This window comes from Ciconia boyciana, chromosome 13, assembly GCF_034638445.1.
Source record: "Ciconia boyciana chromosome 13, ASM3463844v1, whole genome shotgun sequence".
Taxonomy (NCBI): Eukaryota; Metazoa; Chordata; class Aves; order Ciconiiformes; family Ciconiidae; genus Ciconia; species Ciconia boyciana.
Window position 1 is genome coordinate 5,699,627 of NC_132946.1, and position 27,192 is coordinate 5,726,818.

The window sequence follows — 27,192 nt, forward strand, 5'->3', positions numbered from 1 at the left end:
GAGGGCCAGCCTGCAGAAAGGGTGACGGCACCGCTGCCAGGAAGCGCCCGCGCTGCTGAAACCGTGGCCCTGTGAGCAATAGGAAAATACGCGGGCGAGCGGCGGGTGGCACAGCTTCCTGTGCCTGACGCAGTTCCCCTTCGCTGACCCTGCACCGGGGGGGGGCTGAGGGGCACCAAATCCTGCACCCACCATGCGGTCACCGGCCCCAGTCAAGGTGTGCTGGGGGAAGGCAGCATTGGTGCCCACCCTTCCCTTCCTCCAGGGAGCAATTTGGGTACCTGTGGGGTTTTTTGGGGGGCCCAGGTCAGGGCAATGTTCAGTTCCCTGGGGCAGGAGCCAAAGCTCCCCTCCCCCCGCCCACGGCAGCCCAAGGGCTGCGTAGTTTGGGGGACTTTTTATTTTTGGGGCTGTCTGAAGGGTGTGCGGGTGTTGGGAGGAGGGGGGGAGTGTTGCTTTAGCACACACCGACTTCCTGCTAGGCTGTATTTTTAGCAAGGCCAACCCCTGATAACCAAGAGATTCAAGCAAAACTGTAAGTAAGTAAGTGTGCCTCGAAAAGAAAGAAAAAAAAAAAGATGCTGGGTATGGAGGAAGGTGGGGGAGGAGAGGATGGCACAGGCAAAAGCTGGTACTGGTGCACAAACAGGGCTGGTTTTAGGAGGGGGGCAGATCTCATGCTATTGCCACAGCCCATGAAAGCTGGGGCTTGTTGCTGGCAGGTGGGTGCTTGGTGTTGGCTAAAACGAGAGGAGAGGGCAAAGGGAGGGCTGGGAGGGAAGGTGCTTGGCCCCCTGCAGCCCCCAACCTTCCCACGCACACGCCTGCCCCCCGGCTGTTAACAGCACCCTGCTAACAACCGGCTCTCACCTCACCCCCGCCACCTCCCCTCCCACGCCAGAGCCTGGGAAAAACCAGCCCCGAGGTGCCAAGCCCCGCCAGAGCCTTTTGGGGAGGGGAAGGAGGAGAGGACCCTCAAGCCCTGGGATGCAAATGGCCAGCAGATCCTGGTACCCGTGGGAAAAGAGAGGGATGCAGGCGCAATCCACCCTAGGTGCATCCCCGAGAGCTTTGTTAGAGGCGACAACATCCGTGGGGGGAACGAGGGGTGTTCAGCGCAGCCCGTCCATAAAGAGACGCTGGAGCCCAGGACCAGGTGACTGTGGTCAGCAAAAAAACTGCTTTATTGGTGACAGCTCCCACGGGAAGCCCATGGCAGCGATCGTGTTCAAGTCCCTGAGAACATGCTGTCCATACTGGTTCCCCATCCCACATCTATTGCTTTAAACACAACCTAGTTACAAAAAGCACAGAGTGACATTCCAGATACTGGAACATATAAATTAAGGTAAGTGATAGTTACAAGACATCGCAAGTTTTTTTTTCTTTCTTAAACAGATTATCAGAAGGTTGGGGTTTTTTTTCCGATCCACAGAAAATGTATAAAAAGCATTTTAAAATCTACATATTTCTCAATGCGTTTTGTTTTTCTTTTAAAAAAAGGCACAGTAAAAAAAATACTGGCGCAATAACATATTTACAACGCACCCATTATGGGCTATTTTCACTCAGCTTTGGGTTGGAAATGTTCAGCTCCGGCTCAGCCCGCTTACCCCAGGGGCGCGGGGGGGCTGGCGGCAGCAGGCAGGGTGGTCACGGGGGGGGGATGTGGGGTCCCTCTCCCTCCCCAGCTAAATCCCTCCCCAGCTCCCCAGCAGGGAGAGAGCAACGGCCAGGCTGGGAAACGCTGCCTGCCCATGGCAGGTGCCCAGCCGGCCAGGTGCCTCTCGGGTGCTCCGGCCACCCCAGCAGCACCCACAGCCAGGCCAGGGCTGGAGGATGCTCCAGCCCCATAGCACAGGGGGGGACACCCATGCCACCCCCGGCCGGACCTTGAAGTGCTCCTTTGCAAAGGTGCGGGGCTGCCCGGAAAAAGCCCTCCTCCCACCCCCCCGTATTTATAGAAAGTCTTTACATTAGTCTCTATAAATAGTGCATAGATCGATGCTGCCGGCAACAATTCAGCCAGATGGGGGGAGCTCCAGGAAACAGAGCTAACACCAACGCCGGCTCGCAGCCCACCCTACCGTCTCCCTCCAGTGCGGCCGTCGAGCACCCAGCACCTTTGCAGCACCCTGGAGCAGTGTTTGCCATGGCCGGGAGGCTTCCCCTGCCTGCCTTCTGCCTGCCCTCTGCCTGCCTGCCGAGCCAGGGAGCAAAACTCGCCGGTGACCCTTCATCTGAATCAGGAGCCGGAGCTTCGCTGCTGAGATTTTGGGGCTGGGAGAGAGGATGGGGCGGGTGAGGAGTTACAGGAGCAGGGTGGGGGTTAGAGGCGAGGCGGGGAGGCACACACCAAAAAAATTAACATTTGAAACAAAAAAAAAATAAAAGGAGAAGCAAGCCCGGGAGAGGCAGAGCCGTGCAGCGCTGTGGTCGCTCCCCACGCATGGCGTGGGGCCCACCAGCGCCACGAGGGTGCCCAACAGTTAAGTGCTCAGGACCCGTCCCTCTCCACTGTCCCAGCCGGAGCAGGCAGCGGGCACGGGCAGCCGGGCAGGCAGGGCAGGGGAGAAGGGGCCGCACAGCAGCCTTCAGTACACACACACTGTGCAATACCACAGCAACGACGTCCGTCCGTCCATCCACCTCGCGTGAGGCCGGACCGACACACCCGCACGCAGGTCCCGCACGCCCGTCGGATACCGGGGAAATTCGGGACGAGGTTGGAGGGGACACACATCTCCTAGTAAACCACGTTGGCGGGGCACCATGGCGTGTCGGGGTACAGCAGGCAGTGCACAGAGCGAAACCTACGGAGGAGAGGAGCAACGCTGAGCGTGGGGCGGCAGTGGCTCCGCAGCACCCTGGCTTGGGGGGGGACAGGGTCCCCCCATCTCACCTGGATGGGTCCTCCTCGACGGAGAAGGCTCCCTTCATGTGGATGGAGTTGCGCTTGTTTTCGAACATGCCATAGCTTAGTGTCACCTGGGGGGGGAAGCACAAGCGGGGTCAAGCAGCTGGCGTGGTCATGAGATCAAGCAGGGGCATGGGGCAGCTGCAAAATTCACCCCACTTCCTAAAGCCTCCAGTCACACTCTGCATCACCCCACAGGCATGGGCTGATGCGGCTTTCCCCTTCCGCTGATGTTTTGGTTACGGGTCAATCAATATCTTAGCCGCGATGCCCAGTTTTTAGGTGGCAACATAAAACCAGATGACAGTACCGTCCACCCCAACCCCTCCATCCAGGGCATCAGGACAGGGATACCTGTTTGTGGATCTCTGTCTTGGGCACCTGGTGGAGGTTCTCCAGGTGCGAGTGGAAGAGATTGCTCCGGATGAGCTTCACCCCCAGCACGGACTCGATGATGTAGCCAATGGTGCAGTCGTCAGGCAGGCGGATCTTCTCCGCTGTGCTCATGAAGTGGCCCCCGCTGCGGGGAGAGAGAGAGGAGCTGCAGAGGAGCAAAGCCTGGGGGGGACATGGGCACCCCATGGGGTCTGGGCTCGGCCAGTGGGCGCCCAGCTCTAGCTCTAATTAAAAGTCAATTAGACTTGGGGGAACTGAGGTCCTTCCCAGCTTGTTTCCAAGCCCCCTGCAGAAACCCCCCGCAAGGCAAAGAGAGCAAGGTGGTAGGACACGGTCCAACGTCCATCCCCAAAGATGTTGTCGCTGCTCTGACCTGCTGCGACCATGATGAGTCCCCATGGGAGAGCAACGCCAACGCTCTTACCTGGCCCATGGGCTCATCTTCAGCGCCAGCCCCCGGCTGATACAAAACCCTGCTCCGCCCGTGGCAAACCAGAAATGCACAGGGTGCTGCGAGAGAGGGGAAGCAACGGCAGTGAGACCTCCTCCTGCCAACTGGGGAGCAAACCCCAGCCCAAATTAAGCCAGCCCCAACCTCTCACCCCCCGCTCACCATCTTGTTCTCGCTGATCCTCTCCGTAGCCTGGATGGGCCGGTCCAGGCTGGGCTTCCCGATGTAGATGTCCTGTGTGTGGGGGTAGCTGGACAGCAGCTTCACCAGCATCCGCACGTTCACGTAGTTGTCATCATCCACATGGCAGAACCACCTGTGGTGGCAGCAGTGTCACGCCGGGCCAGGGCAGCTCCCCAGACCCCATGCTGACATACAGCCCCAAAAATGCGATTGGCCTCTGCCTACACCGTCCCCCCAACTCACAGCCCCGCCGTCAGCCACGGCAGCCCAGGGCACTGCTTACTTTCTGCCGGACTCGATGAACTTGTCGTACTCCACGGCCATCTTGCAGGACAGGGCCTGGCGGCTGTGGGCAGCTGAGCAGTTGGTGTTGATGACATTTCCTGCAGGAAGAGACGGGGGTCAAAGCCCAGTACCGGGGTATCCCACACCTCCCTGCTTGCTCGAACAGCGATGCTTCACCACGCACATTCCAGAGACACCAGGGGGATGGACACCCCATGGATGTCTCTGATGCTTGGTGGCCTCCATGCCACATCATTTTGGGCAAAGGATGGATTTTTTGGGGAATGGCTTTTGGATCCACGTGAGACAAGGGAAGGGATGAGCAAAGGATGCGGACGCAGCAGATGCACCAGGGTTGAGCCATATCCCATGTGCTATGCGTGATGCCACCCTACATCGCCCTGCCCATCCTGGGGCCATGTACCAGCCACCCCGGGAGCGAGAGGATGACCATGAGCTGGCTTCTCCATCCAGGACACAATAGCCAAAATCCTGCCCTATTCCCGCTGCCTTTTCCCACAACAGCCACCTGTTATTTGCTTGCCCAGCTCAAAGGCAATCGCTTCCCGGCCTGAAAAGGAGTCATTTGCATGGGGAGAATAGACCGAGCTGACCTCGGCCCTGGGGAGCGGCTGCCAGGGAAATGCTCCCATGAAACCCTGGCCATTTTACCACTCAATCCCAGCTCGCCCCAGGGAGAAACTGGTGCAAAGGCACCCACCCCGTTAGCGTGCTCCCCAGCAGCGTCATGCGGGAGATGGGCTGGGCTGACTGGGAAGGAAACCTGTCCCCAGGTGGGGCTCCTGGGCAGAGGGTGCTTTAGGCACCATCAGTGAAACAAATTGCCTCATTCTCAGCCCAGGTTCCTACGGCAAGGGCTTCTGAGATTCGTGTCTAACCGGTGGCATTTTGACCATTTTTTCGGAGTTCCCGAGGCAGGCTCCATGCCAGCTGTGCTCCCCAGGTGCGAGCTCCTCAGGGAACCTGGCCAGGTCAGGCATGCAAAGGGATAAGGGCCACAGACTCACGTGCTTGCTTCTTCAGCTCCTCATCCTCCCCGTCCGTGAAGATGAAGGTCTGAAAGAGAAGATGAGGCACCTTTGAGGACTGAGGAGTTGAGGCCACACAGCTCTGGACACCACCTGGCACAGCACTGGGGATCGGTCCCGCTGGGGCACTGCTGGTGACTTCTTCCTCCTCGCTAAAACCCAAAGCGGCACAAGCGCACCAGGCAAACCCATGACACACTCAGCCTCAGACCAAGAAGGGTGCCAATCTGTTCTGGCAGGACACGGCACGCAAACGCCGTACCTCACCGGGATGCAAACCCCAGCCCGCTCCAGCACCCGTGCTGAGCATCCCCATCCTCTCGCCTTTTCCATGAGGCAGCAGCAGGCAGGAGGATTTTGGGCAATGTGAGGGCTGTCCCCAGCATGAGGTGGGTGCACAGAGAGGAGCAGGTAATGGGGAGTGGGTGCAGAGCACAGCTCGACCTGAGCAGAGACTTCAGACTTTAGCCGGCACGGCTGGCACGTGCGGCCGGGGATGCCAAAGCAGCCGCCCGGCAGCTCTCCCTGCCCAGGCAGGTGTGTTTGCCCACAGCACCGGCTGCCAACCACGTCCCCACCTGGGTCAACAGCACATGGCTGTCCCCAGTCACTTGCACAACACCCCCATGGCTCCTCTCCGCTCCCTGTCCCCTCCCAGGGTGGCTGAGCCGGTGCCTGCGGGTGCCCCTTGCCAGCTCCCAGGAGGGGACGGTCCCTCGCTGCCCACCCCAGCACGGTCCCCACGGTGCCAGGCAGCACCCTACCCCCTCCCCAGCCACCCAAGCTGCCTGCCCGGCTGCACTCCTCTATTTACACAGCTAATTCCTGGCATATGCCACCCAGGAAGGAGGATTGGTGGGGGCTGCTGTTGGCCTGGGATTTGGGGAAGGGCGAGAAGCAGGAGGAGAGAGCAGGGGGTGGGAAAGGCATTGCCATCAATCAGCGGGCAGCAAACAAAGCTGGAGGAGAGAAACCACAACCAGCTGCCAAGCGCTATTAAAAACCAGACGTGCACAAAAGGGCAAAGGAAGAAAGACAAAAGGGCTGGGGGAAAGGCAGGAGGCGGCGGAGGGGGGATGATGGAGCCCGAGCGCTGGGGATGATGAATTACAAGTGAGCTGGAAATTGGGTGCCACCCCACAGCCTGCCGGCCCCAGGAACGCGCTGGGGTTTTGTGGTTTGTTTGAGGAGGTGGGTACAATAGCTGGGTTGACTTTACTCAGTGGAGGAGAGTTAAGCGGGCAGCGGCGGTCATTAGCATACAGCTGCGCTGGTTAACCCGGCTGGCCGGTGTTTGCTCAGGTCCCGAGCGGGGAGGCTGGTGGGGAGAGCCCAGATCTGCAGGACAGCTGAATAGGAGGGGAGGAGGGTGCGTTCCTGGGGACGGGGCTACAAGTGACCTGTTGGGCTTGAAAAGGAGAAGAGAAAAAGAAAAAAAAAAAAGGATGGAGGAGGTGGGAAGGTAAGTTCTCACAAATGCATAGCCCACCATGCAGCCCTGCTTTTGGGGAGGAATAGGGTCCTCCATGGGTCAGGAAGGCTGTGAGCAAAGGGTTAGGGGATGGGGGACCTTCTGATGAGGAGGGGACAGCTGGGGGACAGGGACCTTAGCCCATTGGCTGCAGGGCCAAGGATGCCCATGGTCATCACAGCCCTGGGACACGTGTCACTGCTGGGGTGGAACAGGGTTAGTGCTGTGTGTGGAGGAGGAGGAGATCACCCCCAACCACTGCAGGGTCCAGCCAGCATCTCGCTGCTGGTCCCCGTTTCACCCAGGTGCTCAGGGAGGGGTCAGGCAGCTGCTGGGGGTACAAGCTCACACAGGGCAGGGGGAGACCATCCAAGGATGCTCAAGATGACCCCACCACAAGCCCTTTCTCATCCACCCCGAGACACATGGTACCCCAGCACATCCACCCCCAGGCTCCAGCCCCGCCGGAGGGGGACGGGGGAGGCAGGGGACACACAGCGTCCACGCAGGCGAGACAGAAAATGTTTGCTTGATTAGCTCAGAAACGCCGTCCAGCAACTGTGCCTTCAGCCACTCCAAAAATAACCCTGCAACTAATCCTCCAGCTCAGCTGCTATAAATAGGCCACAGGGACAATTGTTTATTACTCGCCCACACCAAAAGGCTTCATCCTAACGAGGCATCTTCCCTCTGGGCTCTCCCCACATACATCCCCCTAATTTTCCTGGTGCGGGTGGACCAGGTGGCACCTTGGGTACCAGGACAGGGACACGCAGCCCTGCAAGTCACCTCACAGGGGCTACTGGGTCCTCACAGGTTCCCCACCTCCCTCCCAGCCCCACCACAAAATACAATTAAAAGTAGAAGAATTATTTTTTAACTAATTTGTCTGCATTTCTCAGGTGGGGGGGCTGTGCCCTTCCTGCTCAGCCCCTTGCCTTGGGGCTGCAGGGCAGAGGAGCAGAGATGCCAGCTGAGCCTGGGAGGGGACAGGCCAGGAAAGGATGGGGACAAGAAAACCCCATGTTAGTGTGACAAGGAAAAACCATGGATCAGCCTTTGGCATCCCCAGTGCAGGGCACTGCAAACCAGGCGCTGCCCTGATGCCCAGAGGAATAAGTGGGATGGGACATGGTAACCGTCACCTACCAAGCCACCATCTCCAGACCCAAAAGCAGCAGGACCAGGTCACCACCCCTCTCCCAGGCAGAAAGCACCCAAAGCCCTTACACCCACTCCCCTCCGCCTCTCCCCCACTTGACCCCCATGCCAGCCGTGGCACCGAGGGGTGCCAGGACCTCTTGGGCCCCCCCGCAGTAACTTTTCCTGCGGGGTGCAGGAGAGGAAGGGCCCAGTGCACCCCCCAGCCCCTGCAGGAAACCTCATTGTTCTCAAAACTGCAGCTTCAAGAAACACAGGATGCCAAATCCCTCCTGAACAATAGCTGCCACCGCTCCATACAGCCCTGCACAATGCAGGGCCCCTGCGTACGGGGACCGAGAGGCACCGGGGTCCCTACGGCTGGGATGGGGTCAGCTCCCCCCAGCTGCCTGCAAGGAGCCAGGCAGCCTCCTGCCTCCTTCTTGCCCTTGGGGAGGGCCCATTTCTTTTTGTCTTTTTTTTTTTTTGCCCTCCCCTTCATTTCTCCTTTCGCGGTGACTCATTTCCCCCTCCAACGACCGAGCTCATGGGTCGCTCATGGCTGGGTGCTGCGCAAGGCGTCCCGCCAGCCACGGCCACCCCGGGGTCATCCTGCCCCCAGCTGTGCCGCCTGGCCGAGTGGCCCGGCCGGCTTCCTGGGGTGACACACACTCAGCAGACCCCACGCCCGCCATGACCCCACCTTCCCCAGCAGCACACCCACTGAAAAGGGGAACCTCGGCCAGGCAGACACCCCTGTGACCCTGTGGTGCACAAATCCTGTCCCCACACCATGTCTCACTTCCCCATGCTGGGAGAGGATAGAGCACCCCAGCACCCACCTACACAGCACCCGGGGGGCTGCACCCCCTTCCACCCCAAGGACAAGGGGGTAACAGCCACCCTACTTGGGTGCAGGGGGAAGGAGGCAGTGAAGAGGTGCTGGGGGGGGGGGGCTCAGCCTCCAGCTGGCCAAGGGGCTCCAGGGGGAGGCAAGGGTGCTGCCAGAGCAGGTCCCTGCCCAGCTTTGTGTCCCCCGCAGCAGATGTTTTCCCTCCAGCCTGAAGGGGTTAGGAGGGGAAATCCCCTCCCTGCTTGGATGGGTTGGGAGCAGCACAATGGCAGTGTCCCTGCGATGGCAGCGTCCCCACTCCCACGTGGCGGTGGCTTTCCCCAGGACTGGGGGGGGGATCTGTGCTGGCACAGGAGTCCTGGGGCTGGGACCCGCAGAGGCAGGGAAGGGGCTTGCAAGGCCGCAGGCCCTTCCTCATCCCGCTCCTTTCAGCACGAGGAAGAATCCTCCACTGTAATTTTAAATGCTATAATTTTTTAATAACCTCCTTGCAAACAATGACCTCATTGTGCAGCGAGGGTCCCCCACCCTCCCGCCTAGCGCTCCACACGCGCTGCTCACCAGCTCTGGGGCTTTTATGGACAAGGACGGCAACATCGTTTGGGGCAGGCAATTAAGGGGCCCCCAGGCCCAAAAACCACACAGGCTGCCCAGGGGGGCAGCAGGGAGGGACCATCACACATGAGCTGAGTTCAGCAGTGCTCAGCAGGCTCTGGCACACAGCCCAGGCCTGGGGGAGCCAGCTGCACCATGGAGCTGGTTTGGTATGAGCAGCCCCCCAGTCCCAGCTGCTCCGGTGGGAGCCCAAGTGGGACACGCATGCCAACACACTCCACCACGGCCACCCCAAGGATGGGGACCCTGGCCAAGGTGCTAGAGAAGTTTGGGAGCTGCCATCAGAGGAGCGTGCTCTCTGGAAGGCAAACCCATTCCCTCTGCCCTGAGAGCAGGAATTTTTCGAAGCCTGCAATTACCACGCCGAACTGGAGGAAGCCAGCAGATCCCACGCTGGCGGGACGGCAGCCCAGCCCAGACCCCTCGCAGGCACCGCAGCGTGTGCCGAGCAGCCCGGCCGCCTTCGGGGTGCCCCGGGGACAGGGGACATTTCTTATGCAACTCTGCCACTGCAAATCACCCGACTCAGCAGGAAACCAGTGGGTTTGGACTCGCTCCTGTGCAGGATTTCTGCCTAATGGCCATTTTCCTGCCCCCTCTCTTTTCTTTCAAGTGCAAAGTTTCCCCAGACTGCACTCCAGCATCCTAAGGATACTGAGACAGCTGGAAACTCTCCCCAAAGCAAGGAGGGGGAAACTCTCCTCCAACAGCAGCTTGTCTGGCCTGGACTGTGCAAGCCAGGGAGCAGATTTAGAAGGGAATAGGGATCTGTGCTCCCCATGCAGAGAGAAGCAGGAAGGAGAAGGGGGTACCCATTGCAGGGTCTTGGAGGGGACAGAGGGCAGGAAACAGGGACTATTGTGGGCAGAACAAAGAGCAGCCAAGGAAGGACACAATAGCTATTCTCCCTATCTGCCAGGGTCCAGGCCGGAGTTACCTGCTGGATTTAACCCCTTCTTGCCAGTGCCCGCATCCCTCCTCCCCAGAGAACCGCCTGGCTAATGAACAGCCAAGAGGGAGGTTGGGGTTTGATGCGAGAGGAGGGTCAGGGGAAGGAGCGACATGGCATCAGGCGTGGGGGATTCTCAGCCCTTGGGCAGGAACTTCCCCATGTTGGCAAAGCAGCACATGCACCTGAGTGCCGTTAGCAAACCAAGAGCGAGAGAGGGACAGGATGAGCAGAGACGGGCCTGACTCAGACCAAGACAGATGTTTGAGCAAAGGCAGCACCCCGCTGTCACCACACCACCGTCCTGGGGCCAAAACCATGGGGCCAGGCAAGGAGGGAGATGCAGGAACCGCACAGCCCGCCCTGGACAGGGAAGTGATGGAGAGGAGCCCCATGGCACCAATCCTGCACTCTGCAGGCAAAAATCCCCAACTTGATGCCAAGTTTGGGGGAGCCCAGGGTGCCCCAAAGCTTCCCAGAGACAGCAGCCAGGTCAGCGTGGGAAGACGGGAGCCAGTTGCCACCAGCAGTGTGGGTTCATCCCCTCTGTCTCCGTGTGTCCCCCCAGCCCTCACTTTGCTCCGCAGGAGTTTGTGCCACCTCCAGCTCTCTCGGCAGCTCCTTGTCCTCAAGTGCTGTACAAGATCCGTCACTCAGCGGCTTGGCTTGTCAGGCGGGCACCTCGCCGGGCTGCGGCCCCCCTGGCTTCACGGCCCTCATCTCTAGGCAACCTGACCTGGACACCGCTGGCTCCGGCTCCCCCGTTCCCATGGAAAGTGCCACACAAGAGGCTGCGAAGCCTTTTCTCTGCGCCAGGAGAAAAGGGGCTTTGTTAGCTTGCCCAGGGGGACAGCGTGAGAGCCGAGCCTCGGGTCTCTGGGAATCCAAACGGACAAACGAAGCACAACAAAAAAAACCTAGAAGAAAGCCGGAGCTCACAAGAGGGAGGGAAAAAAAAAGAGCATCTATTCCCAGGATCATCTGTAGGTGCTCAAAGAGCATTTCCCCCCCCCTCTACTTGCCACCCCCTCGCAGTGACAGCAGAGTATAAAAGAGGTTTCCATTAAATAACTGTACCAGGGAGAGACAGCAGAGCCACTGCCAAGCCCAGGAGACCTGAGCAAAAAAATGGGACAAGATTCACGGGGGGGGGGGGGGGGGGGGGGGGATATAAGCTAATGCTTGGGTAACTTGCAGAAGCCTAGACCCCACAGGATCCAGCAGACTCAGGTGAAGGAGGCAGGGGCAGGTCGATCACCCCCCACCTCCCCTCCCTCCACAACTACTGCAGATTTCAAAAAAAAAAAAATCCATCAAAAAAAAAAAACAGTTTGCAAGCAAGAAACACGGTTCCAGGCCCAGAGGAAACACGTGAAGACAGTAGGATGGAAAGGTTAGGACCAGGCATAACTTACTTGGGAAGCTGTCTAAGGATAGAAAAAGTGTCTTAAGAGCAGATGGCAAGGCACATTTCCTAAGGAAACAGCTTTTTTTTTTCCCTTTTCAATTTTGCTTCAGTACTTGAAGGACAGAGTAAGGGACTGCCAGGGCTCAGGGCAGGACATCAGCAAGGTCAGGAATTGGACTAGCTGCAACTGCCCCGGTGCAGGCAAGCCAGAGCAGACCTGCAAGAGCCCCCAGCCACTCCAGTCCTGCCCAGTTCCTGGCAAGGGGACCAAGAGCCTTGGCACATCCCACTTCTCTCCCAGCCCTGGGCTGCTAAACCAGGTGTCCTTTGGGCAACCCAACTGCTGGCACCCCGTAGGCCCTGCACCCCAGGAGAGCACCCACAGGGACCTGACCCCACATCAGGCACCAGTGGATTGGGATGCATCCCTACACCGTGCCTCAGTTTCCCCAGTGGAAAGCAATTCGGGCCAAGCTCTGCAACAGGAGCCACGCAGCAGGAAGGACCCCAGAGCAGCACTTTGGGGGTCTGTGGAGCGTGAGGAGCCCAGCTCAGGCTCCCTCCATCACTCACCCACCCCAAACTCACCCTGCAACACTACGTTTCACCCTCCCCAAAACACAGCTAGCTCCAGACAGCCTCGAAATAACCCCCCTATTCAGCGAGACGGGGGAGCAGAGAGGAGAGGCAGCATTTGCCAGGCCACAGCACCCCACGGACCCCGCACGGCAAAGGGCCGGGACCGCGGCTGACACCCGTGGGCTGCAGCCTAGCCCGTGCCGCTCCATCCCGGCCGGCGGCGGCGACCGTCCCCGCCGCCATCTCCGTCCCCATCCCCGCCCCCTTACCATGTCGCGGTTGCGGGAGATCCAGGTGTCGAGCAGCAGCTCCAGCCGCGCCTTGTGAAACTTCTTGGTGGTCTTGACGGCGATGAAGACATCGCGGGGGGAGATGTCCTCGGCCGGCGGCCGCGGGGGGCTCGGCGGGGCGGCGGGCAGCTCCCGCCGAGCCCGGCTCAGCCGCCCGAAGTAGTCGGCGAAGCTGCGGAGACCGGGGGGACCCTGCCCCGCCGGCGGGGCTACCGCCGCCGCCGCCCCCAGGCTCTGCAGCGCCCGCTGCGCCCCGCCGGCCTCCCCGCGGGCCAGCCCCGGCCTGCCCGGCGGCTCCACCATGAGCACCAGCAGGCAGGTGAACATGGAGCCCACGAGGGACAGGAGCAGCTTCCTCCCGCAGCTCTTCAGCATCTTCCCGCCGCTCCTCTCCGCGCCGCCACCGGCCGCGCTCCACCCGCCCCACCGCCGGCCCCCGCCGCGCCGCCGCCTTTAAAGCGCCCCCGCCCCGCCCGGGGAGGGACGTACCCAGGGCCGCCCCCACGCGGGGCGTGGGCAGCGCGCGCCCGGCCCTGCCCGCAGCCTGCCCGCGCCCGCGCCGGCCCCCCGCGTCCTCCCGCCAGCCCCTCCACGCGTCCTGCCCGCCCCTTGGCCCCCTCCTGCCTGCCCCTGCCCACCGCCGGCCTCTGCCCTGCCCGGCCCCTGCTCGTCCCCGGCCTGTGCCTGCCCTGCCTTGCCGCGGCCGGGAGCGCGTGGCAGGGTGCAGGCAGGCTGCCTGCTCCTCCTTCCCGCCCACCGAGGCCCGGCGGACGGCGGGCAGGGTGCAGGCGGGGGGTACGCCGGTCCCTGCAGCCCCCAGCACGCCGGGAGCATCGCTCGCTGCTTCGTCGGCAGCACCGGCGTTCCCCCTCCCGCTCGCCCTGAGCTGCCATTTCCCAGAGCCCTGCACCGAGGTTTTCTCACAGCTGTGTCCAAGAGGTTACCAGAAAGCTGACCAGCCTGACCAAAGTCCAGGCAGTTTCCCATCAGTCTCTTCTGAGGCCAAGCATAATTAAAAAAAAACCAAACCAAAAAACAAAACCCCCAAAAAACACGGCACTCCTCTCACTTCCACCAAGCTTCAGCCTGGTGGGTAAATCTGGGAACAGGATGCTGGGGGGTTCTGTTCCCATCCCTGCTCAGGGAGACCTGGAGACGCTTCCAGACCTGGCTAACCTCGTCCTGGGTGCAGCACCGTGCTCTGGAGCCAGTGCTGATAGGCAGCCTCACGGTGCAGGGGTGCCTGAAATAAATACTCTATAGATGCCAAGCAAGCCACCCAGTGATTGCTAGCCACGATAATGATGCCTTGTTAAATGAGACACTGTTTCTCCAGCCGGGCGGTGGGAGAAGTGGCGGCTGGGAGGGAAACCTGGGTTGAAATCTGGTCCTGGATGTGCCACCAACCTGCTATTTTACTGATGCCAAACCCCAGGGCCTCTTTTCCCCCTTATCCTCCCTCTCTGCAGGCAGGGAGCTCTTGGGGTTTTCTCTCGCAGCATGTGCGCTGCTACAGGGAGGCGGATTTGGGTTTGGGCCTGGGCTGCAATGTAATGCCACAATCAGGGGCTGCTGCATTTTTGGGCAGGGACCTTGTCCAACTTGCATTTTTCCTGCTGTCACGTGCTCCATTCATCTCTGGCACTGGATAAACAATACCATAATACCAGGCAGGGCGAAGCAGGGAGGCTGCTTCCTCAGGCAAGCCCCAGCGTTTGCCTTCTCCTGATTTTAGGCTATACATTCCCCTGGTCAGCCCTTGAGCCATGGCTCCAGGCTAGAAATGCTTGGGGAGGCTGTGGACACGCGTTTGGTTTTGCATGGCACTGCTCGTGTCTGGGGAGAGACCTGTGCTGCCAACGAAACCTCCCATAATAAAAGAAAAAAAAAGCAGTTAGACCTTACAAACACAGGAACTGAATCCCACACTCCCCACTTCCCGCTATTGCTGCGGAGTCCAGCCTTCCAGTCTCAATTTTTTTCAGGCGCCCTTTGTCTCCAACCCGATGGCACAGCAACCGCGGCTCGAGAGGCAGCTGAAAAGCCTGATCGGCAAAACCGTGAATGAAGAAAGAGCCCCTTTCTCCAGGAGCCAAAAGGGGAGGAAAGGCACTTTTCCCCCAACCAGCTGCTCTCCCGCTCCTGCAGCCTCGGCACTGGCCGGGGACACGCGCCGCGGCCAGATGTTGGGGTCCTGGCTGGCGCCACGGGGCAAGCGACAATACGGGCTCTGTGTGCTGCCGGCCCCGAGTCATGCGGCAGGGTCTGCTCAGCTGCCGTGCTGCCGCCAGCGCCGGCACAAGGGCTCTCCCGGCCGCCCAGTGCTGCCTGTAACCCCCTTCCTGGGGCTGGCGCTCAGCTCAGCCCAGTTGCCCGGGGCCAGTGAGCTGCGGTGGTGAGGGGAAGCCGTTCTTCTGGCGGCATTGTCCCACTGGAGCAAGACTTCCCCGGGATCAGCCGGCCGCTGGCCACGTCCCCGCAGGTTTCCGCTCCAGGCGCCTGGCCTCCTGGCTCGGCCCTCGCCCGCCACGCGGACGTCCCCAGCGAGGCACTGTCCCCCTTGGGGAAACGATGATGGGGTAAGCCATCGCCCTGCTTACCCCTCGGTGGGCTCCCCAGGGGGTGGGGAGCAGGAGGCTGCCGTGAGGAGGATGCTCTCAGGAACGCCCTGTGCCCCATTCGTTGTCATTCAGCCACTCTTCTGGGTACGAAGAGGCTAACCCTAACCAGGGTGGCCTCAGTGCCAGAAAAATTTGGGTGCCCCATAAATAGAAGAGCCAGAGGAAAGGGAGTCATGTCTGCTCTGCAGAAGGGATGCCAGGGCTGGACCAGGAGGGGCGTCTCACTTCCTCCCCGAAAAGGGATCCCATTTGGGACGCAGCCTGTAACTCACCACGCTGAGATGTCACAGGGTGAGCCCAGCTGTGGCTGTGGGGTGGCGGTGTGCTCCCTGCTCTGCCTAGCCCCATAGGGATGGGTCTGAGCCAGAAGCCACTACCCAAGTCCCCCAAATCTCAGGGATATGCCTTTTGCAGAGGAACCCCACCAGCTTGTTCCCACTGCAAATTAACCTCAGCGAAACCCCATACTGGTTTTCCACTGGAGCTGGCTGGATTCGGCCCCGCACCAACCCAGGGCCGGGGCTGCACGTGGGGCATCTCCCTTTCAGCCGTACCGCGGTATTAGGTCAGTTTAAATTGGTTTAAACCCTCCACATCGCCCCTGCTCGCAGCCTGACCCCGGCACTCAATAGGTGGTCCCTAAGAGGCTCCCAGGTTCTCAGGGCTGCTAAAACCGGTTAATAAATCCCCAGTAATAAAGTGTTCAGGTCATCCGAGAGAAACGCCGCGCTTGGGCTGCAAAGCTGCATTGTCCGCCTGGAACGATTTACGCGCTTCGTCAGACAGGGGTTAAAAGCTCTGTCAGGCACCGACTTCACCGCCATCGTATTGTCGTGGGTATTTAACAGGGTTCGGCCCCGACGCGCAGCCGGGCGGCTGCTGCTCTGACTGCACGGCCGAGGTGTGCGAGGGAGACGTTGGAGGAGGGCGGCCCGGGAGCCGGATCCTGCCCGCGGTCCCCCTCTCACCCCCTGCTTTTTCTTTCTGGGATTTTCTGAGAGCACAAAAGAGACTTTGCATCAATTACTGGTAGGAAAACGGCAGCGCCCCACGGCAGACTTCTGCACTCCCCGGCCCGGGTTTGGTTAACTTCCCATTGTCTGACGGGCTCTGCTATTCAGGGCCAGTGTGAGGGCTCATTTTTTTCATCTATTGGGTTTTTTTAACCACTCTGGGAACATAAAACCTTCCTGCCCTTGTAGCAGAGGGTCCGGCAGTGCCATCAGGGTGGCTGCGGAGAGTGGAGCACATCGGTGCCTCTCCATCCAGCACCCAAACCTCCCGCAACGGGTGCTCATGATGCATCTCCTGATGCTGAACTCCTCCTATCCCCATCATCCCCTGATGTGCTCCGGCTCTGGCACCGCTCTACACCGGGACCTGCTGCAAACCCCATCCGTTTTCCATGGCCTCAGACCCTACATCGCTTTCCCCCTCCACCTCGGGGGACTGCGGGTCCCCTCGGCAGGGCGGGGGGGACACGATACTATCCGTGCAGGGCACTTTGAGATCCCACAGGGCCAGGGTGCTATACAAATGCAAAGCGTTATTATTTTCCCGGGGCTGAAGCAGAGGCCTGAGAAAGGTTGAGGGAGAGAGGCAACGAGCAGGGAACAGCGGGGGATTTAGCTCCTGAAAAGGAGCTGGGGAAAAAAGAGGGCGAAGAGCTTCATTGTGCGCTGGGCAGAGGGGGTCACAAGCAAGTTAAACTGGTTAATGTATTGGAGCAGCTTCCTCCGAGCTGCTGGGAGCAAGCAAAGCCCTGCAACAAAAGGCTGAGGGAGCATTCTTGCGGGGAAAGTGGGCTCTCTTTAAAAGGATTTGATTTCTTTTCTGTCAGTTGAATGGAATTTGGTGGTGACTCCTCCAGGTCTAAGAATTTGGGGCTTTGGCGGTGGCGGTGGCGGGAGGGGACAGTCCCCGTCCCCCCCTCCCCGCTCCCGCATTCTTCTCCATCTCCAAGCCCACTGCCCCCAGATTACAGCCCCCGGTGTTGCGGGGGGAGAGGGGCTTGGGGAACACAAGCGGCCCCGCGGACACAGTGATCCTGAAAGAAAGCGAGGGGCACGGGGCCATCCCCACCCGGCCTGGTTTCTCATGCTCCCTATTCAGCCCAGGGGAGGGGAGGTGGATGTGGGGACAGGGGAGGGCGGTGGGGTGGCCGCCACTGATTTAATGCCTCTCTCGGGGCTTCGCAGTCAAGGTGGATCTCAGGGGGGTTTCGGCAGTGTAAAGTGTGCGAGGAGAGCTTTCCGCTCCTTCCTTTGGGGAGTGAATTTTTAATGTTAAAACTATGGAACAAAGGTAAAAACAAGAGGGAAAGGAACCTGAACCAGCTGGGTCCAACCCTGCTTTCCCGCAGCCTGTGCACCTCTCCTCCCAACAGCAGCTCCTGGGGCAGACCTAGCCTTACAGACCTGGCTCTCCCACCCCAAAATTCCCTGGCTGGTGGGCAGGAGCCCCTCCTCTTCGCAAGGCCATGGAGGGGGGAACTGCTGCCAGCCAGGGACGCTGGGCTGGACGCGGGCTGTCTCGGGCTGGAGGTCTCTTATTTGGCATTGACCCTGACAGCAAACCAGGGAGCTTTATAGCTGACCTCGGCTGGAGGCTTGCTGTCGCACACTGCTTAGATTTAACTGGCAGTGTGGGTTTGGGGTGGAAAAAGAAAATAATGAATTATGCAGCGCTTAAGTGACTCATGACCCTGTCCTGCACAAGCTATTGCAGAGCCAGAGCCTTCAGCAGTGGTCAGCTAGGTGGACAGACAGACAGACAGAGGTGAGTGGGGCAGCAGCTGGGCACAGTGAGCTGGGTGGCAGTCCCACTGACTGCGCCCAGCTCACTGTGCCTCAGTTTCCCAAGAGCTGACGCACCTCCGGCAGAGATCCCATGGTCCCTGTCCCCTGGGCAGCTGTCTGTTTGGGAGATTCCCTTATTCCATGGAGCCTGTACGTGTCTGTCTGTACAGGCAGGGCCAGAGCACAACAAGCTGAGATCACGGTTTGCTGCAATGACGGCCAGCCTGCCCCAAGCTCCTTCCAGCCAGAGGTGGGGTCAGAGGGGCTTGCAGCTCCTGGCCTTTAATTTTTGACCTCTCATTCTTTCTGGCCCCAAATTTTTTCACATTCCTGTCCTGAGCTGTCCCTCCCCCCACTGCCTTTCTGAAGATGAGCCAGAAGCTGATGTCAGGGGAAGCATTTAGAGATTACCCCAAGGAGGAAGCAGGAGTCAAGTCTCATACTGGGCTGGACTGGGCTGGATGAAGGCCCAGAGAACCCAGTGTCCTGTCTCCAGCAACAGCAGAACTGGAGTATAAGGAACAGCAAATAAAGGCAGGCTGCTCCCAGACCCCATCCCAGCCAAGCCCTGCACTGTTTGGCAGCTGCCGCTGTGGGTCCCGTGCGAAGGGAGTGGAGGCAAGAACTGAGGGAGGCAGCAGGCGGGAGCAGGTAAGGTCTGACCCCAAAACACCACACCTCAGCCCAGCTTAGGGCAGAGCCCAGCTGTGCCCAGCTGTGCCAGCCATGGGCAAGAGCAGTGCCAGGACCCTCCTTGCTGGGGACATCGGGGAGCTGAGATGAGCCCAGGTGGCTGCTTGCCCCCGGGGCTCTCCTCCAGCTCAGCACCTGCCTTAACAGCTCCCTAAATCTCCTGCTTTAAGGTCCACGTTTGATGCAGCGCTGGTCCCCCTCCACGATGGGACACCAGCCACTCCTTTCCTGCCCACAGCTCCAGGTCTCCAAAACCTCCCAGGGAGAGGGAGCCAGGGAGAGGATCGGGGACGCATTTTAACTCCCTGCCTGGACCTGAGCACCTCAGTGCCTGCAGCTCTCCCCGGAGCACCGATAGCTCCCGCAGCCGCCTGCGCACACCCTCTGCATCCAACCCAGATCAGATATGTGTGTCACCCCGGTCCCGATACGCTCCTGCCAAGACTATTTCCAAACGCTGTCTGCCCCCAGGGAACTTGGCTTCTCTCTGGTCCCCCACAGCTTCTTGGCTTCTTACTTGCCCCTGGGGTGTCCCGATGAAGTTGCCGAGTGGTTTTTCAAAGGTAGATCAGTGAGGCAATATTCACCCATCACTTCCCCCAGCTTGCCTTGGTGGTCTCCAAAGGGCCCTTCCCCATCACACCCCTGGGAAATTGTTTGCTCCCTTCCCATCCCCCCTGCAAAGGGGATTAAAAGCAACAGTTCATTTTTCATGTGATGTTAGTTTAAATAGGAATTTCACTGCTCTGGCTTCGCCTGGTTTCCGGGAGCCGAAGCCGAGAGAGGGTGGTATTAGCGCTGTGCGAGGCAGGGAGGAGGAGGAGGGAGGTGGGAGTTGAAAGGGGGAAAGGCGGGGGGGGGGGGGATGTGCGGGGGTGAAGATGGGATTAAAACATCCCATTAGAATTTCTGTTTTTGGAAAGCTCACAAAAATGTTGACATGTAGCATGACTAACATAGTGCAAATGTCAGCCCAGCTCTGCGAACAGGGGCCCTCGCTCTCCTCCCAACACGCTGGCCCCCTTTTAAGGCAAAAATATACAATGAGCTGCACAATGGCCGAATTCCAGAGAGCAGCGCTAATTGTTCCTCACTCACGTCGTGGGGCTAATTGCTTCGCAGAAACCATTCGTGCCTGGCCTGGATCCCATGTGTTTTTACCATTTAATTAGGAGAGAGAAGCTGGGGCCAGGAAATGGGATGAGATAAAGGCAGGCAGAGATGGAAGACAGGTTGGATGCCCTAACCTGGAGAGGAGATGTGCTACATGTGCTCCGGCAGGCGAGCGGGCAGGGAACAGCCTCTGCACCGCACCAGCCTCCAGCAGGATTGAAGCTGTGCAGGCACCCAGGAGAGGAGCGGGAGACTGGGATGGCTCATGAGCCCAGTGAGACCAAACGTGAGACGCAGAAATGCCACCAGCGGCAAACATTTGCAAGAAACGCTTTCATCCAGCTGCTCGGTGACTGCTCCAAGGCTCATGCAGACAACAAGGGTGTGCGTAGCTCTTCACCCTGTGCCGTAATTAGAAGGTCTGTCCGTTTGCAGACCATGTGCAAAAATTGATCAGGACCCAGAGAGGGGAACAATAGATGGGCAGGAAATGTGTTTTGATGGCTGCTTATTGTCTTCCACCTTCTGGGGGAACTGGAAGTTTAACTATAGTCTTCCTCTTTCAGGTATTCCTGTATGGCTTCGTCCTCGGGAGGATGCGCCTGGACCACAGTATCGTCTGGCGCTGGGCTCCATTGTGCTGAGGAATGTGCATGTGGTTTTCCCCTTGAATAGCTCCTCTGAGACTGCAGCGACCCAGAGACACTGCAGGGCCCCAGCACATCCCCTCCGGGGGCGAAGGCTTTGCTTACGGGTGCCACTGCCTCCTTCAAGGCGCAGGGCAGCATCTCTGCTGCCTCTCACCCCACCGCTGTGCTGCAGGTGATGCCACTCCCCATGTTGTAAACAGGGGTGGGTGCACAGGGTTTAATATTAGCACTTTCTTCCCTTTCTCCCCATCCATCTTACAGAGTGCTGCTTGCTCCACAGCATCCTCTGGGAAGCCTTCATCCAGGCTGTGCGGTTTCATAGGCGGAGAAAGCCACTTAATATATATGATCTGACACTGAAGTGCAGCATCTTCTAGGGTGGACCCTGATGGAGCTGATCTGTAACTCCTGGAGGCATTTCAGTGAATGCAAACAGCCGGGGATTCCTCCATTGCCCATCTACACATCTTCCTCTGGTGAGAGCAACCAGCAAGAAGCCACCAGCCTTGTTTGTGCAGGAGGGGTTTGATTCATTGGTCTCACAGAAGCCTGTACCACCCTTTATCCCCCCACAAGTGCTCCCAGCACTTAGGATCACAGCAATACAATTTGCACTTGGCAAGTTTAATTGCTCGGTGGCCTCCATGTCAGAACAGCTCTTGGCCTTATAAGCAATACTCCTGGTGGGTTTGGGCACTCAGCACAATCATTTCAGATCAGTGTGAAAAGATTGTAGCACAGTTCAAAGTGCAAATCTTAAAGTGAACCTGGCTCCAGCCTCCACTAGTGCTGCAGAATAGCCCCAGGAGCTCTGCTGATGGCCCCGTGTGGGCAGAGGAGCTGACACATCTGTGTCTGGAGGCATTTTCTTCCAGCTGTCCTGGAGGTGAGCGATGTGCTTGGGTTCTGTATCCCTCCCAACCCAAGGCTCTCAGCTTTCAGGTCTCTTGAAAATGGGAAGCATTTTGCCCAACTGCAGACGAAGGAGGAATTAGCCACACAGAGCTCAATCATGAGCAGATAAGGAAACCACTGAAAATGGGGAACCCAAACTTCAGATGTTCCCCAGAAAATTTGCAATTCTCTGTCCCAGTATAACAAGGGTGATCTTCTCTTTGTGGTTCCATGAAAGCCCATAAGAGCACGCCCACACCCTGAGGACAAGGATGTTAACAAACACTGCAATTCACAACAGTGATTTATTCAGAAGAAAGGCTCCAGGTGAAAAGGACTGATACTTAAAAAAGAGAGAAAGAATTCTTCATAGATGCAAATGCAATACTTGTAAGTCAATATTTACTCTTGCAATATTGGCACATGCAGAAACGATTTTCCAACATGAATAGGTTTCAGCCCAGCTGCTCCAGGATTGCGTTGTTCAGAAGCATTCAGATCCACTTCTTAAACTTCATTAAAAATGTGGGTTTTTTTAAAGCCTTTGGGGAGCTAAGAGTCTTATATGACAAGTCCTTCTAGCCATTGATATCCACCAGTGCCATGGGGTGGCCTCGTGGTAGCTAACTAAGACCAGATGATCCCTTTGGGAAGAGAATATTTAAAACCCCAAAACATAGACAAGTCAGAACAAATCCATGTGGCAATAAGAGAGTTGAGAACATTTCTTCCCAGATCAGTCGGCCATAGACAAACCCCCAGATGATATTTAGTCTGGGACTAACCCCCCACCCTACGCATGTTTCCAGCTCCCTCCATGTGCTGGAACCTCACACCAAGATGCCCAGTGCTGGTCACTCATTTGAGGTTTTGAGCAGTGCTCTTGAAGTTACTATCACATGTGTATGAGCAGGGTGCCTGGGAAGCCCGGGTGACATTGGGACCTGCTGGCCAGGCACAGCCCGTGTGTACTGCAGGCCAGTGTCCCTGCCCCAGTCCCCTATGCCTGTCTCACACACAGAGTCCACTGGGGAAGTCCCCCGCTAAGGGATGTGGAAAGATGCTCCCAACACCCAGAGAGGCCAAGAGCCTTTCTTCAGACCTGGATTTATGTACACAAAAGAGGAAACAGAGTCAAAATACCGGGAATTAGTTTTCCTATCTGGGAGGGCAGAAAATAACCCAGCCTAGCCACTGCACTGGGTGCTCTGGAAGCAGCTGCCCCAGTTTGTGAGGCACCCTGGGACTTGTGGACAGCCTGTGTTGCCTGTTATCCTGCTGTAACAAGGTGAGCCAAGAAGCAAGCAAGTGTACTGTAGGCTGGGAAACCAAGATGTAGTGAACTGTGCAATGTTTCTGCATACCACCTGGGAAAAACTAAGGTCAGTGACCATCATCACAACCTGGTAGCAAAAAATGAGGAAACTCCTTATTCCTGTTCCCCATGGCTCAGAAAGTTTTGTGTCAGGAAGGGTGGAGGTGACACGCTTTGTACTCTTGGAAGGGACGAGGCATCCTCAACAAAGCGATTGCTCCTCTCGTTGCTGCAGAACAACCTCTGTCCTTTGATCCGTGAGGGTCCCCTTTGACTCCGTCCCCTGACCTTGAAGGACCATATCTAAGGATGACAAGGGCATTTCTTTTGGGTTTATATGAAGTGTTGCCCAGTTAGGGAATTAACGGCAATCTCCATTTAGGAATAGTATCCTGGGTGTGGGTTGTCCACTCTGGTGGAGAAAGGACATTATTCAAGAATAGTTATCCTGGTTTTTGCACTCAGAATAACATGACTTTTATTCTGGAATAAGCTGATCGCTGGCTGCTCGTCTGGAACAGGGCGCAGGGAGCGTGCTAAGCCCACGGAGAGGATGCAGCCACCTGCCCCGTAGGAAGTGGGACAGCAGCCAGACAAGGCGGTTTGCACACACCGCTGGACAGGCACCCAGCGGCAACGGCATCCTCCACTACCGACCTGGGCTGGATTCAAACTGGCAGCTGAGAGGGAAGAGGAAACCATATTATATCGTTATCTCTCACCTTGCTTCCCTTTCGTAACAACCCCATCCCTTTGCAAAACAGAAAAACACACCAGTGCATTGCAGGGACTGCCAGAGCCTACGCGCTGAGCCAGAGCCAGCCAGGGCTGGAGCTTCCCTTGCCGAGGGCCATGCACAGACAAGCTGTCGCTTCCCCCAAGCCTAAACTGGGTCAAATGCAAAAGAGAACAGCAAGGCTTTGTTTCCCAGCTCTATCCCAGCTTCTGCAGGGTGGGATGCTGTGGCAGATAGGCTTTCCCCAGGAGGCAGGACCATGCTCCTAGTGGTGCACCATCCCCAGCCCCAAGACCCTGCAGTGCCATCTAATCAATTTTACCAGGAGCATATATTATAAATGCCCAAACCAGCCAGAGATATGAATCAGAAATGTGTGGGGAAAGAGAGACTAAGCTCCCAAGATGGTTGCTGTCGTGCTCTCCCCTTGCGCTGTGCAACAGTCCCGTCTCTTTTCGGTTTAAGCTCCTGATGTCTCAATCCCAGGGTCTAACAGAGTGCCTGGCTGTCAGCTCTGCCCACTCAAATCCATTCATGTGGCTCCTATACAGGCTCTCAGGAGCGACGGAGGCCGTTTCTCTTTTTTTCACATCGAGAAAACTCGTGAGCTGGTTTCACATTTGTTTTTCTTTCAAACTTGAGGCTTTGCAGATATTAAAATATAATCCAGGAAGAATTTGCTTTGTGAGGGAAGAGTGTGGGATCATGGAGGGAAGAGGGGTCAGTGGGGGAGCGCAGGGAGGTGGGGGTGGAAAAGGGATTTTAATTTCCCCTCTGTGTCCCATTGGGTTCGAAGTTTTTACCTCCCTGCAAACAATAGTGGCCAGTACAGGACCAGTTAGAGGCTTTGGGAGACTCCAGGCTTCCCTGAGCTGGGAATTTCTGTTTGCAGCAGGAATTTTAGACATTGCCCATGGTGAGGGCAGAAGAAACGCTCTTTGCAGGTGGTAAGAACTGGAGAAGATGGCTGGGACCATGGAGAAATGAGCAGAAAGGAAAGAAGAAAACATGTCTCCTGCTACCAGAGTTGTTGCTCTGCATTAAAAAAAAAGCAAACAAATATAATTTGTGTTATAGGTAAACAGAGGAACCGGCCAGGCAGCACAGGAAGGCAGGGCCCCGTCAGAGCCCGGTGCCATGCGGGGAGATAAACAAGAATCTTAGAAATGTGGAGAGAGGCTTAAGGTGATTGCTCAGCATGCGAGGAAATACAGGGCAAAAGCCAGATATCAGGGAGAGGAAGCTGGAAAGGGCAGGCTGATACGAGCAATGAGGTCAGAGCTGCAAAAATAGTGCAGGAAGGCTTCCTGGAGGCAGTGAGCCGGCAGAACACATGTGGCCCCGCTGCTCCTCCTGCCCTAGATGCACAGGTGGCAAGGGCTCACTAGCCCAATATCAGGTTAAAATTGCTCAGTGGCAGTGAGTTCAGTCCATCGAAGGCTCCTAAGCTGCAAATCCCACTTCATGGCACCTGCAGCTGAGCTTTATTTCCAAGGGAGTACTTCCAGATTGACGCTGCTCCATTGGCAAAGTCCCATTGAGTTGCCCTAGCTGAGGCCGTCACCCAAAAAGCATGAGGAATGCGTGGCTGCATCCACTCAAAACAGCCATTTTTCTTGAATGAGTATAAAATTGGTCCCAGCTCGCTGTCAGAGCGAGCACAAGATAGACAGACTGTCCTCCCAGCTTGGGTTTGATCTCCAGCCCCATTGCGTGGTGAGCTCATCTGCTGGACTGCAAGGCACACTGCTGGGAGAGCAGCCAGCTGACCTGCGGCCCCACAACCACTGGCAGCACGGTTTGTTTGGGTTCCTGATATGCCAGGGGTCTTGAAGCTTATTTTGAGTTCATCTCAGTTTGGCAGTTTTGATGGATTCTGCCTTTCTGGTCTGGTCACAAGCAGTTGGATGTTCATACCAATCTTGCTCTAAGAAAAACAGCATCCATAAATCTCTGGGTGAAGCCAAGAGAGTCTTGTCTTTCATTGCTCCGTGGTGTTCCCTCAGCCCCTTGAACCCTTGGTGCTCTCACAAGCAAGGAAGCCTTAATCGATGTCCTATCAAAAGGAACCGAATAAATCTCATTATCTTGTGAGACGAGGTCATGCTCCCTGTGTGGCTGTCTGGCAACAGATGGGGCTGCTCTTTGGGTTGTCTTCTCTTTACAGGAAGTCTTCCATCAACTCTTGCAACACATGAACCTCTATATGTCTCCAAAATGCAGTTTCAGCAGTTGGCACTGCTGTGGCTTGTTCGGTGGGCCACTGCTCAAAGCAGAGGACTTCCCGTTATGGTCCACCCTACCAAGCCATCCTGCTCCAAGGAGACTATATGGTACACCTCCAGCCTTGCCCCCAGGATCTCACTAGGGGATCTCCCATTAGGATCCTATGCGGTATTGAGTAACTTCTTGACTTTCTTTGAAATATGACTGTTTTTTTCAGTTACCTATAGAACGAGAGATCTTCTTCAGGAGGAGGCCATGCATTACAGTCCCTTGTGCTCGGTCAGATTTGTTCCTCTACCTCATCAGCCCTCTGTTCCTACTGCTCTGCCTCCTCCCATGTTCCCAGTAATTTGTTAAAAGATCGTACCAAAGCCTGACAAAACCCGCTTCTAACGTCAATGAGTTTGGGTCAGACCTTGAGCTTGAACTTGTAGAAAAACCTATTTTCCTGCCCTATTGCCCTGGCTGCAATGGCCCCAGCATGGACCTGCTGCTGGGGCCAGTGGCCCAGGGGGGCCAGGGGTGAGGGCGGCCGTGCCAACACAAACACATGTTTTTAGACAATTTTCCCTTCCACCCTCAAGCAGGCAAGAAGACGGGGCTGTTCTGCGGCTGTTTGAAGAGGACGCACAGCTGATAGTGACCACATTCGTGACAGTGTTTATTTGCATTTCCATCGAGCCTTTGATAGAGCCCGCCTCCTGCCTGCGCTGCCCAACCTCCAGGGACCATGGGAACGCTGGGAGGACCATCTCCCCATCTGGAAGAGGACACGGGAGAGTCAGCGACCAGCCCACTGGCCCAGCGGCACATTCAGCTGGACACACATCACCTTCAAGGGACAAAGGGACTCGTTGAGAGAGGAAGAAAGCATGTGTGGCCTACAGGAAGGAGGGGGCTGAAGAGGACTTGACTTCACCGGCAGCAGGGAGGGCAGATAAGGATGGAAAATCAGATTGTTTCCATCTCATGTCCGGAGAGTCTGTGGGGAAAAGGCTATTGGATCCATGTGTGGTGTGAAGGGGCTGGAGGCTGAGGGAATTTGGGAGGGCCTCCAGGAGATCCTGTGAAGCCTCTTTGTCCCCAGGAAGGTGATGTTTCTTGCTACAGTGACAGTGGCACGAGGAGGGTCTGAGTGTGGCAGAGTGAAGCCAACCCCACCACCACCCACTGCCCTCTAATCTCTGCTGGATCTCATCATGGTTGCCCTTCTCAGAGCCCAGAAAGGATTTTATGGGGAGCATCAAAGCACCTCACCCCATATGACATACCACATAGGGTAGCCGGAGAGACACGGAGTAATGACGGCGTGTTTCCCCTTCTCCTCGGGCACCCTCCAGCCATGTCTGCTTGCGTGGCCACCAGCAGCGAGGACCTGCTGGGCAGAGGCATCTGCTCACCCTCCCCAAGAACAGGGACCCTTTTCTGCCTGTCACCCTATAGCCATGACCCAGTTTCACTGAGGCTTTTCTCAGCCCCAGGCCTTCTTCTTTTTTGTCTCCTCTCTCGCCATTCCCCTCCCTCCTCTTTGGCACCGGCATTTGATATTTACTTTCAGGC

The 27,192-nt window shown here is 57.4% G+C and overlaps 1 protein-coding gene and 1 long non-coding RNA gene across 2 annotated transcripts; one reads left to right on the plus strand and one right to left on the minus strand.

The window, feature by feature from the left end:
- Nucleotides 1–1,159: 1,159 nt before the first annotated feature.
- On the minus strand, nucleotides 1,160–13,003 carry LFNG (LFNG O-fucosylpeptide 3-beta-N-acetylglucosaminyltransferase). Its single transcript, XM_072878283.1, has 8 exons — nucleotides 12,566–13,003; nucleotides 5,261–5,309; nucleotides 4,231–4,330; nucleotides 3,927–4,080; nucleotides 3,738–3,823; nucleotides 3,272–3,437; nucleotides 2,903–2,988; nucleotides 1,160–2,813 (listed from the first exon to the last, which is right to left on the minus strand). The coding sequence occupies exons 1-8, from the start codon at nucleotides 12,959–12,961 to the stop codon at nucleotides 2,747–2,749; spliced, it is 1,104 nt and encodes a 367-aa protein (XP_072734384.1). The 5' UTR covers nucleotides 12,962–13,003; the 3' UTR covers nucleotides 1,160–2,746.
- A 5,068-nt stretch (nucleotides 13,004–18,071) lies between these two features.
- Nucleotides 18,072–24,082, plus strand: LOC140659150 (uncharacterized). Its single transcript, XR_012044997.1, has 3 exons — nucleotides 18,072–18,656; nucleotides 20,378–20,633; nucleotides 20,723–24,082. It is a non-coding gene; the product is annotated as an uncharacterized lncRNA (long non-coding RNA).
- The last annotated feature ends 3,110 nt before the right edge of the window (nucleotides 24,083–27,192 follow it).